The sequence below is a fragment of the Lactuca virosa genome, chromosome 9 (genome assembly GCF_052849685.1).
Source record: "Lactuca virosa cultivar CGN04683 chromosome 9, Lactuca_virosa_CGN04683_v6, whole genome shotgun sequence".
Lineage (NCBI taxonomy): Eukaryota > Viridiplantae > Streptophyta > Magnoliopsida > Asterales > Asteraceae > Lactuca > Lactuca virosa.
The window spans coordinates 89,460,456-89,473,014 of NC_136434.1; the positions used below are offsets into that span (position 1 = coordinate 89,460,456).

General features: G+C 31.5%; 2 protein-coding genes across 3 annotated transcripts; both read left to right on the plus strand.

Annotated features, from left to right (window-relative positions):
- The first annotated feature begins 1,318 nt into the window (after window positions 1–1,318).
- Window positions 1,319–5,165, plus strand: LOC145138028 (gamma-interferon-responsive lysosomal thiol protein-like). 2 transcript variants are annotated; one of them, XM_079072170.1, is made up of 5 exons: window positions 1,328–1,668; window positions 1,996–2,061; window positions 3,206–3,346; window positions 4,146–4,238; window positions 4,841–5,165. In XM_079072170.1, exons 1-5 carry the CDS (start codon window positions 1,426–1,428, stop codon window positions 5,012–5,014), a joined length of 717 nt encoding a protein of 238 aa, XP_078928296.1. In that variant the 5' UTR covers window positions 1,328–1,425; the 3' UTR covers window positions 5,015–5,165. The 2 variants fall into 2 exon arrangements, with proteins under 2 accessions (XP_078928297.1, XP_078928296.1); XM_079072171.1 differs by lacking the exon at window positions 4,146–4,238 and having other exon boundaries at window positions 1,319–1,668.
- A 4,393-nt stretch (window positions 5,166–9,558) lies between these two features.
- LOC145139497 (uncharacterized) lies at window positions 9,559–10,707 on the plus strand. The gene has a single exon (XM_079073300.1). It carries the CDS (start codon window positions 9,559–9,561, stop codon window positions 10,705–10,707), a length of 1,149 nt encoding a protein of 382 aa, XP_078929426.1.
- The last annotated feature ends 1,852 nt before the right edge of the window (window positions 10,708–12,559 follow it).

The window sequence follows — 12,559 nt, forward strand, 5'->3', positions numbered from 1 at the left end:
ATATAGAATTGTACCTTGTGTTACTCTCTCTCTCTCTAATTAATTGCATCTTACTTTCATTGTTTCTGTCTTTTTCAGATTCTTGAGACAAATGAAAATATTATTATATGTTCGGTAAACATTGGGTTGTTTTCATTTGTGACCAGACTAGACGTCAAATGGTCGACCTCATTTTGGACTTGAGTAGTCAATTCTTTTTTGGCTGGTTGTATGACTATCTTTCGAGTAAAATTTATCATTTATAAATTGTCAATGCTATTTAGTTGAATCATGTGTTCATGTACATTTGTAAAAAATTACAACTTTTCATTTCTAATTCTTATTGATTTCGTTTTTTCTAGCATGATTTTTTTATAATTGTTTAGATGTAGTAAATTATTTGTGAAAAAAAACTAATCTCTCTCTTTTTTTTTAATAAATTGCATCTTACTTTCATTGTTTCTGTCTTTTTCAGATTCTTGAGACAAATGGAAATATTATTATATGTTCGGTAAGCATTGGGTTGTTTTCATTTGTGCTAGGCTAGAAGTCAAATGGTCGACCTCATTTTTGACTTGAGTAGTCAATTATTTTTTGGCTGGTTGTATGACTATCTTTCGAGTAAAATTTATCATTTATAAATTGTCAAAGCTATTTAGTTTAATCATGTGTTCATGTATATTTGTAAAAAATTCCAACTTTTCATTTTTAATTCTTATTGATTTTGTTTTTGCTAGCATGATTTTTTTTTATAATTGTTTAGATGTAAACTATTCGCATCCGTCGCTTAACACGGATAACGGCTAGTATATACCTTCTATAAACAGAAATTAGTGTATTTTAGATATCATTTTATCCTACTCTTTTGAGAAACAAGTTGAAAAGTAAATGAGGGTAACCACTCAACTACCAAATCATACTTTTAATTTAATGTTATGGACATAAAATTTCTAGCTCATCAATGCATCCTTATAAAAATGTATATAATTTTTGAATTATAAACTATTATTATTACATATGGAACGTAACTATTTAAGATTATATAAAAACCATAAATAAATGCATAACAAAAGCGTTATAAACATCAGGGCGCGTATTAAATATGCGACATAACTATTCTTTAATACTATAGTAAGTTATAAAGTGCTATAAAAGTTATGGCGCGTATTTAAAACTCCGCGTCAAACTTCAAAAGTTACAAATCCCATTAGCCCTTGAAAGAAATTTACCCACAAAAATGACCACATTAACACAACTGTGGAATAAATATTTATACACTGCCTATAAAAGTTGCAAATTGTATTGTACTTTTATTTCCATATCCAGAAAAGGGTTTGGCCCAAGAAAGTAAAATATGTAAGAAAGTGATACCCACTTGTATAAAAAGATGAGATCGGATACCCATTTCTTGTATACAAACAGTGTCAAAAACATCAAAGAAAAGCAATGGCTTCTTGGCATAAGATGGTAGTGTTGATCTTCTTGATGGCAATGGCAAAATCATATGGTGTTGAAGATAAAGTGAAGGTCTCATTATACTATGAATCTTTATGCCCATATTGTGCAAACTTCATTGTGAATCAACTGGGTAAAGCTTTGTATGAAGGAAACCTCGTCTCCATTGTAGATCTTAGGATGATACCTTGGGGTAATACTCAATTTGCTCCTAACAATGCTTGGATTTGCCAGGTAAAGTACAACCTTTATTGCAAGAAGTACTCGTCACTGTGTTGTTGTTAATGCTTTGGATCTTTCGATTTATATATGTTGGAAAATGAAATATCTTGTATGTCGTGTCATAATTACTGCTTGTGTTTTGTGTGATACACACGGTATAGTTCTAATTTAATTGTTATTGCAGAGAAATAGTTGAATACATTTATTAAGTGGTTTGAAGAGTTGAAGTTATAAGATATTGTTAAAGCGATAAAAGTTTTTTACGTTTATTTGTGTTTTTTATAAATAATTATTCTGTGAAATTCCACTGATCATGTATTCATGTTACTTATTTTGCAGCATGGCCCTGATGAATGTTTGATTGATATGGTGGAGGCTTGTGCAATCGACTTGTTGCCTCACTCGGTATGATTTAAGCTCTCTTTTTTTATTTCATTGTTTATATAATTTATGGGTCTCAAGAAAATACATGCATATCAATAAAATGATCGAATACAATGTTGGAATGAAGAATATATTGTATCATTACTTTTTTGAGTTTTTTCATCCGCATTTTAACGCTAAAAATCTGTGAATATATTCATTTTCATGCACAAATCTTTTTATTTTTTCATGACTAAAATTCTTGTCATTAAAAGATATTTAAAGCATCTACTACATGTGATTATATATTCCAAATAATTATCTAGTAAATAGTAACCAAATATTTATATGAACATAAAAAGAAATATTCCATTTGACAATTATTTGATATATGATTTAAAGAAAGGGTTTTATAATGTGTTCAAATATATAAATTAAAGTCAAATAATTATCTAATGTTTCAAAATGAGTCAATTATTTTAGATATGGTTAAATACATAAATATATTTGACACACTTTAAGCTAATTCGAACGGCTTATGTGCATTTTAGACCATATGCCTTTTTTATTCACCACATTCAACATTGAAAACTTTTGACAAATTTTAATGCCAAAATTACTTTGTATGAAATAGATGAAGATTAAAGTATGTTACTATTATATATAAAAGTCATTAAATTGTCGAAAATGCTAAATGACCCCGTTGTTAGTATGAACATTTAGTCCTCTTTGGCAAATAAGCTAGCTTATTATAATTTGTTGTTTGGTAAAATCACAAAACTAATTTATTTTAACTTATGAACTAGCTTATAAGTCAGCTTTGATAAACTAATTTGAGATAGTTTTTGACAAAGATTATGGAGTTTTTTCATAAATATTTTAAATATGTCCTTAATTTTATTTATTTATTTATTTTTTTTTAGTTATACATGTAAATGTCTATTTATGTCATTTTACATTGCAATTTAGCTTATAAACTACTGTTTACAAGTCAATATTAATTCATAAGCTAGCTAATTAACTACCACCTATTTTTCAGCTAAAAACTAGTTTTTCAGCTAATTTGTCAAATATGGTCTTAACCCTCATAAACCACACCCTTGACTTTGACTTGAATGTCTATAATTTAAATGTGAGACCTCGTTTATACACTTATACTTGTTTCATAAATGAATTTTGTATATAGGGACTATGGTTTGAAATGATCAAGTGTATTGAAGAATTGAATTTGCAAGGAAAACATGGTGAATGGAAATCTTGTATGAATTCACTCAAAATTCACCCACAACCCATCACGGATTGTTACCAAAGTAGAAAAGGTGTTGATGTAAGTACTTCCATTCCCATGCTTCACCATTTTACTTTGTGCGTTACCTTTTAAACTTTTAACTTCAACATGTGACTTTGAATGCATTTTCCAACATTTAAAAAATATGGACAAAATAGTACTTAAAAATGATTAACAATAGCTAGTATCATATTGTTTATTTATTTATGTATTATATATTTTTCTTTTATGTTTTGTTACCATTATGTATAAGTTTTTTTTTAATCAAAATAATATTTAGTTATAACATTGTACTTCTAATCTTTTTTGTTATGACATTATATTTTGAGAAATCTATATAATCATATAGATACAAGTTAGTTTCCGTTTGGATGACTTTGCTATATTTGGATATATTTTTTAAAATTTAGTGTTGTAATAAGAAAAAAAAAACAAATTAAAATATTATGCACTTTTGGTAATTTCAATAGATTATACACGATAATTGGTTTGGAAATGTACTTTTAATGTTTTGAAAAACTCTAATCACTTAAACAACTACAATTTAGGCGATATTGTTTGTCTAGTGTCAAACAATATAAATAAATAAATATTGTACTAGTAATCAAAGAGTCTTTGGCCTAGCGGATTCTCAAATGAAAAGTCATGGGTTCAAATCTCATTAGGAGACATATTTGGTTTTTAGGAATATGTTAGTTTGCCGGTTCTAAAAAAATTAACTATTGAACTAGAATCAATTTGCACTCTAGATATCGGTGGTTAATTAGAATTGAAATTACAAATCATCTACTAATATCATACAATACAATACATTCATGTTTTGATCATGTGATGCCAGCTTGAACTAAAATTTGCTGATGAGACAAACCATCTCAACCCTCCTCACAGATTTGTCCCATGGCTTCTTGTCAATGATAAACCACTTCAAGAGGTCTCTCTCTCTCTCTCTCTCTCTCTCTCTCTCTCTCTCTCTCTCTCTCTCTCTCTCTCTCTCTCCTTGAATTCTATAAAGTGTAATAGATTGTCACATCACTATTTCAGTTTTCATACAAATTTATCATTTAATACAATACGTTGAACTCTACATTCAATTGAACATATTTTAGAAATTAAGAAAAATGTTAGTAATTTTTTTCCCATTGAAAGTTCAATACTTCAATGTTCATTGAACTTCAAATCTATTGAGTGCTCACTTGGCATCATATTATGATTGAGATTAATCCATTAAATGTCAATTATATATTTCACCTCATTCAACCATTCATTAAATTGAATTGTGGATGTTCTTGACAATACTCTCGTTATGAGAGAGTGCTTATTTGATGATACTTGAAATACATGGATCTAATACAACATACAAAAAAAGGGTCCCAAGCTAAGCCATTAAATTACTATGAAAATGTATAATGCTAGAGTCATATAATAGCATGTCGAAGACTATGTAATTATCAATCAAATTTATTAAACAAGTAAATGTGATCATGCATGATAGTATGATATAGTATACTAACATAAGTAGAAATGATACTACAGGACTACCAGAATTTTGTTGCATACATCTGCAATGCATACAGGGGTCAAAACAAACCGAAAGCTTGTGAGCAACATGTACTCGAGACAAATGCTTTCAAAGAGGCAAATTCCAGCCATCATGTTTGCTATTCTGGTGAAATCGAGCAATCCCTTCCATTCGACTATAACTTGTAATGCATAATATTATAAGTATCAATTAGTGGTTTATATTTATAAATTTTAGTTGTGAAAGATAATTAACCAATTGGATTTCAAATGTTATGGACAATATGCATGCATCGTATTTGAAAATTGAGTTAAATGATAACTACCAACCGTTTATTCTTGTTATCGGACATTCATGTAGATTTTTGTGGGATTAGTTCACAAAATACTGTGACATCAAAAGATGTCCAACGTAAGTGTACCCCAACTGTCCCAACAACTGTGAAAGCTGAATTATCAAGAAGTCTAATTAGCCCATTTTGAGTAGAAGCCCATGATCTATAAGATGTTATAATTAGGGGTGGCAACTCTCGACCCAACCCGAAAATAGACGGGTTTGAATTGAAAATTTTGACCCGCCAACCCACCAACCCGTTTATTTCATGGGTAGGGTTGGGTTATCTGTTTGGGTTCGCGGGTCAACCCGCCAACTCGTGTATATATATATATATATATATATATATATATATATATATATATATATATATATATATATGATCTATTTAATTATTAATGAAATTTTATTTCCATCCGTATTCGTAATATTCTGTATCATTATATTCCTTCCTTATTTGTATGTGACTATCTGCATTTGTGGTTCGTTAATCAGAAAAAATACATGTCGTTATTTTCACGAGTCACGAACGAAGAACACATCCACTTTCTATGAATGTTTTCATTAATTCATTTTTATTTGGATGTTATTTAATTTATGAATTTATGTTGAAAACCCTTTTTTTATGTTACTTACTTTAATCATTTTATGAATTTATGTTGAAAAAACCTCATTTTTTAAAATGTGTTGTTTATTTATTAAACATGTTATATGGGTTGGGTTTGACCCATTAACTTGTGAACCCGCAAACCCATATACTTAAACGGGTTATATGGGTTGGGTTGGGTTGAGGTTTCCAACCCACCAACCCGTGACCCGCCAACCCGTCAACCCATATATTATATGGGTTGGGTTGAGTTTATGTTTTCTGACCCGCCAACCCGAACCCAACCCAATTGCCAGGCCTAGTTATAATGTTTTAAAATGTCAGTGGAGGATTCCAAAACGTTTTAGAAGAGACATGGAGATTCTTAAACGTCCTAGAAGACATGGAAGATTCTAAAATGTCATAGAAGGCTTGACTAGAATTTTCTAGGCCTTCATAGAAACATATGTAGCCTTGTAGACATTTCTATAGTATTATATTGAACATTCTAGAAAAAAACTTGTATATACTAAGTTATTAGAAAAATCTAGAACCTTTTACTAAAGAAGTGGAAGGCTACAAAATAGGTAAGGAGCTCATTTGCTCCAACAATCCAAGAAATCAAAGAGTAGTAGTCTCTAAAAAAGTGAACTAAAAGAGTGAAGTCCTAAATTAATAATGTGGTGTGAGTCCTTAAACACTTGGCCTTAAAATTGAAATTTCCTCTTGAGTGGTCATAATAAAAAGTATTGTTTCTTATTAAAGAGTTGGGTTCAACACGTGTTTGGAAATCAAAGAGTAGTAGTCTCTAAAAAAGTGAACTAAAAGAGTGAAGTCCTAAATTAACAATGTGGTGTGAGTCCTTAAACACTTGGCCTTGAAATTGAAATTTCCTCTTGAGTGGTCATAACAAAAAGTATTGTTTCTTATTAAAGAGTTCGGTTCAACACATGTTTGTGTTTCCCACAAAAAGAATTGTTTTCACATAATATTTTCCTCATGTTAGATAAAGAAGATTATGAAAAGTAATACAATAAGTGAGTCAGTTGAATTGGTTAAGGGGTTAAACAATATTACAATTTTAATACAATATTTTTAAATTAAAGAATTTAAGAGGCTCTATGCATTAGAGCTATAATTTAGATGATCACAAACATTTGTTTTATTTTAGCAAATACGATTATAAATAAAACATAACTCAAATAGATGTATATTGTAAAACGGTATAATTTTGAACCTCACTATGCGTTTGTAACCATATATGAGTATACTAGAAGGTGATGTAGTGTTATGAGGTTAATAACTTGTGCTTGCACTTGACTATCATGTTGCCAAGGAGCTAAGTAAGTAAGTCTAAAAGAGGGTTGGAAGGGAATTTTAAAGCACCTGAAAAGATAATTAAGGCTAAGTATACACGGCATGACTTCTAACATTTCAAGAATGCAATAGTAATGTATATTGAGCATATGATTGTATCCTCCCTTTTAGTTGATATTTACCCGTAGACACCTCAGCCCTTTTCTCTGTTGTATCCGTTTTTGTTAATTATATAATTTTATAAATATATAACACTCATAACATTAATTTTATCCATCTTACCTCAAATGATACTTCTCTCATTGCTTTTCAAGAACTATTACCAAATATTATGTCAAAATTCATGTAACTGGAGGGTCCGTTCTCGGAAGATGAAATTAAATTCGTTGTTTGGAGTTGTGGTATACAGAAGTCCCCAGGACTCGATAGGTTCACCATTGATTTTTCCAAAAAAAAAAAATAGAACTTAATTGGTGGAGACATAGTTGATGCAATAAAAGAATTTGAGTCGTCGATGTAATGTAACTTTTGTAATGTCAATTCCGAAATATCATGACCCTTTGTATGTTTACAAGTTTCTCCCGATTAGTCTTATATGTGTAATCTATAAAATAATAGAAAAAGCTCTTGCAAATCGGCTAATGATGGTTTTTGGATCAGTGGTGAATAGTGTTCAAAGGGCCTTAATGAAAAGTAAATATATCTTTGGTGGTCTGTAAATCATAACGAAGTTCTTTCATGGAGTAAAAAGAACTTTGGTCTTGAAGATAGATATAGAGAAAGCGTTCGACTGCATGAATTCAGGGTATCTTGATAATACCTTCAAGGTAATGGGTTTCGAAGAAAAATGGAGAAGATGGATTCAAACTTGTCTAAAGTTGGATATTAGGTATGTTTTGGTTAACGAATCCCCAATGTGTAAGTTCAAAACGACTATGGGTCTATGGCAAGAAACCCTTTATCTCAATTCCCACACATATTGGTGATGGAGAGGTTCCATGTGGCTTTAACTAGAATGATTAATCAAGTTATTATAGAAGGGGGATTAATCAAGGTATTATAGAAGGGGGATCTGTTGGTGATAAAGTAAAAATATTGTACATCTTTTTACGTTGGCGATGCTATTCTAATTAGGAAATGGTCGATAAATTTTTTGAAGTCTTTTGTGAGAATTTTGAAGGCATTTTACATGGTTTCTCGCCTTAATTAAATCTTGAAAAAAATTGTGTATATGTGGTCGATGTCGATTTTATGGAAGTTGAACATATGGCAGGCATTATTAATTTTAAAGCTTTTTGTTTTCATTCATTTTTCTTTGGTGTTCCTGTGGGACATACTATAAACAAGAAAGAGGTGTGGCAACCTTTGGTTACTAAAATTCAAAAAAAAAAAAAAAAGATGGAAAGACAAAGATGTGTTCAATGGGGGTCGGTTGACTCTAATTAGATATATTATTGGAAGTACAAGGTTGTATTGGTTCTCACTCTATAAAACCACTATAGTTGTCATTAAAACTCTAGAAGGAAGGGCAAAATGGGAAAGATTGGCAATCCTATGGAAGTAATGGTGTTTCTTTTTATGAGAAGGGCCAAAACATCAAAAGTAACATTAGTAATAAAAAAGGAAGTGGTACTGGGGTGTTTTTGAGTAACAAGGGTAATATGGAAAGTTTTTCGGTTAAGAATTTTCATCAGGTGACTAATTCAAAGGCGGATATAAGGCATAAAGCTCAAAATAATTATGTTTATGTTCCTAAATCGGGGATGGATTTAAAAGTTAGTTCCAATTTTGATAAGATTCATCAAAATGAAAAAGGAGCTGATCCAGTGATTCCGTTCTCTAATAATCAATTTGATGCTTTGAATGATCTTGAGGATGATGATCGGTTCAGTTATTTAAAGGAAGGAGTTGGTGTGGTTGATTTGTCTTATTTGGATGATGTGGAACAAATGCAAGTTACCGAAGGTATCTCAGAGTATGATGCCAAAGTGGATGCTAATTCCCAATGATGGTCAACTTTGGGTTTTGGAATATTAGGGGGATGAACCAATCCCCTAAACAAAAAGATATTAAAGATGTTATTAATTTCAATAGTTTGAGTTTGTTTGTTGTTCTTGAATCTCAAGTCAATTATAATAAGCTTAAAGAGAATTGTGATAAGATTTTTAGTTCTTGGAAGTGGATTGTGAATAGGGGTATTTCTGGAAATACTTCTCGCATAATAATTGGATGGAATCCCAAATTTTTTGATGTTAACTTGATTGAGTATAATGATCAAGTTCTGCATTGCAAAGTTATTTTCCCTGAGAATAAGAAGGTTATTTTTTGTTCTTTTGTGTATGCTGCTAACAAATACACTAAAAGAAGAATGTTGTGGTCTTCTTTGGAATATCATAACATATTAGTCAAAAATGATCCTTCGGTTATTGTGGTGATTTTAATGTCACGTTAAAACTCAATGAAAGTACGGCTGGCACTTCGAGATTCACCAGAGGCATGGTTGAATTTCTTGAGTTTGTTAACAAAATTAAGATCCAAGATGTTAACTGTAATGGGATAAATTTTACTTGGAGCCAAAATCCAAGAGGAGAATATGGTCTGTTGAAGAAGCTTGATCGCATGATGGGTAATTATAGCTTAACTGAAGCCTTTCCTTCTATATTTGCGTCTTTCCATCCTTATAGACTATCAGACCATTGTCCTGTTATTGTGAAAGTGCCTTCGAAGTTAAAGTTCAAAGTTTTACCTTTTAAATTTCCAAATGTCCTTACTCTTTCTTCTGAGTTGAAGGTTCTGATTGAAGAGCAATGGAATTGTGAAATACGAGGTTATAAAATGTTCCAGTTTACTCAAAAACTCAAAATGCTAAAAAAACGAATTCGTAAACTGTTAAGGGAGCAAGGGCATTTTTCAGAGAAGGTTGATCATTTTCGCAAAGAGCTTGAGGCTATTCAATCTGATTTGGATCTGGATTCGTTTAATCCTCAACTTCGTGAACTGGAGGCTATGTTTATTAGAGAGTATAAAAAGGCTTATGATGAGGAGGAAAGATTTATAAGACAGAAGGCCAGAGTTCATTGGCTTAGAGAGGGTGGCTGTAACTCTAAATATTTTCATAAAATTGTCAAAGGGAAAAGAAATAAAAACAGAATTGAAACTATTTTAAACAGTGAAGGGGTTTGGGTTGAAGAAGAAGAAGTGTATAAAGAATTTGTTGATTATTTCAGTGATTTTCTCGAAATTGAGTTTCCTTGTGGGGAGATTTTACAGCCGAATTCTCTATTTGTTAAAAAGCTTGATCTTTCTCAGGCGGTTGAGATGGTTCAAATTGTCACCAATGAAGAAATTAAAAATGCCATGTTTGACATAGATGATGACAAGGCCCCTGGTCCGGATGGTTATTCTGCTAAAATTTTCAAATCCATGTGGTCCATCATTGGTGAAGACTTCTGTCAAGCTGTTAAAGAGTTTTTTGTGAATGGGGCGATTCTCAAAGAGATTAATGCTACAGCCATTGCTTTGGTTCCCAAAATCGATACGCGTGGAAAGATGAGTGACTACAGGTGGTGGGATATTTACCCGACAATACACGGGCTTGAGTACGTCATCCTACTACTTTGGGGTTGGTTGTTTCATTTTTTATAATAATAACAATCACTTGTTGATCTTTTGGGTTTTCCTTAAGATTTTTGATGTCCGGTTTATCCCGGATATCATTGGATTTTTATCATTTGATGTGGAAATTAAGGGATCTAATTCAATTTATTTTGGATTTAGGTTTGTTGTATATTCTTTGAATATCTTTATAATAAAAGGAATTGACGACAAATGGTTTAGCATTTTTCATTCTAAAATTGCTTTGCATGTCGATTTTATCCCGACTTTCTTAAGGTATTTTCCTTTTGAAGTGGTTCTCATTTTAATGCAAATGGGTTTTATCCCCATTATTCGTAGTTTTCTTCCTAGGAAACTAGGAATCTCCACGTTTGTGGTTGCCACTCCTATTTCCATTAGCAAGTGGTGGGATATTCACCCGACAATACACAGGCTCGAGTACGTCATCCTTAGACTGTACTACTTTTGGGTTGGTTATTTCCTTTTTTCTGATAAAAATAACCACTTTTGATCTTTTGGTTTTACCTTAAAACTTTTGCCAATCGGTTCATCCCGGTTATCATTGGAATTTATTCCTTTGATGTGGATATTGAAGGCTCTAATTGCAATTTTTTTGGAATTAACCTTCAGGGGTATTTCTGGAAATACCTTAATAAAAAAGGAATTGATGGGATTTATTTCTTTGGTTCGACTCCAAGGAAGATATTTGTTCGGTTTTATATTTTTGACCATAAAAATTTTGGCATTTTTTTCCCCAAGGGTTCAAATCCCGAAGATAGTTGGTTTACCTTTCAAGGGTATTTTTGGAATTTTTCCAATCAAATTCGAATTGATAGTATTTATTTCTTTGGTTCGACTCCAAAGAAGATAGTTGGTTGGTTTAATATTTTTGACCTTAAAAATATTGGTTCTCATTTGCTCAAGGGTTCGAATTTTGCTAATAGTTGGTCCAAAAAAAGATTCAATGCTTTTCAAAAGTTGGCTACTTTGGAGATTGGTTGGATACTTGCTTGGTTGCTTATTTGAAGACTCTTTGGGGTAAATTTGTCAAATATGTTGATGGAGCTAATTTGAAGATCATTTGGAAGATTAGAAGTTTTTGTGATTTTCCCGGATTTTGCATTTTTCTTTCATGGCGCTTGAAGTTCATTTTTTGTTGAAAGAAGATGTTGAAAGGGAGATTAATGCTTTTGGATCTAAAGATAGTTTCGGTCAACTTGGGGGCTTGTTGTATAAATGTATTGTTATTTTGAGGTTGTGGTTGTCTTCGGTCAAGAATGGATTGGGTTTTAATAGAAGATTTTTGAAGAACAAAGGGGAGGATTTCAAGAACTCTAAAGTTCAAAGGAAGTTGGTTGCTGTTTTTGGAATTAGTTTGGATTGGATTGTTTCGGAAGTTCGTGAAGATTTGATGGTGTTGGCCGATGATTCTCACAATTTGGAAGTCCTTTGGTTGCCTTGTGACATTAGATTTATTTTTCATGCCATGGAGTATTTTTTCGAGTATGAGGCCAAAATTTTATTTTTGCTTTACTTGAATTTGAAGTACATCTTGAAGATTCAAGATATGGAAGATTCTTGGAGATTAAAGATTGTGGCTCATGGGCTCATTGATTTTTTATTAGTGAGCTACTTTTGGTTTCACTCCATTCCTTGGAATTGAATTTGGGCTTGAATTAGTTGGTGGTGTTTAGATAGGTCTCTTTGTAATTTTTAATTTCTCTAGTTGGTAGCTTGTTTTAGTTTGTTAGTTAGGTTTGTTTTCTTATCTTGTAGTTAGTTTTTTTGGGTGGTTGCCCTCCTTCCTTTGTATTGTTTTTTTTCTTTTAATAAAATTTGCCAAGGGGTTTCCCCTTTTATCCAAAAAAAACTCTCGAAGGAA

Bases quoted from the DNA above. Each gene is read 5' to 3' on its own strand.
- LOC145138028 (XM_079072170.1), top strand. From the start codon at position 1,426: ATGGCTTCTTGGCATAAGATGGTAGTGTTGATCTTCTTGATGGCAATG. The intron at 2,062-3,205 runs GTATGATTTAAG...TTTTGTATATAG, and splicing joins TCGACTTGTTGCCTCACTCG to GGACTATGGTTTGAAATGAT. The intron at 3,347-4,145 runs GTAAGTACTTCC...ATGTGATGCCAG, and splicing joins AAAGTAGAAAAGGTGTTGAT to CTTGAACTAAAATTTGCTGA.
- LOC145139497 (XM_079073300.1), top strand. From the start codon at position 9,559: ATGGTTGAATTTCTTGAGTTTGTTAACAAAATTAAGATCCAAGATGTT.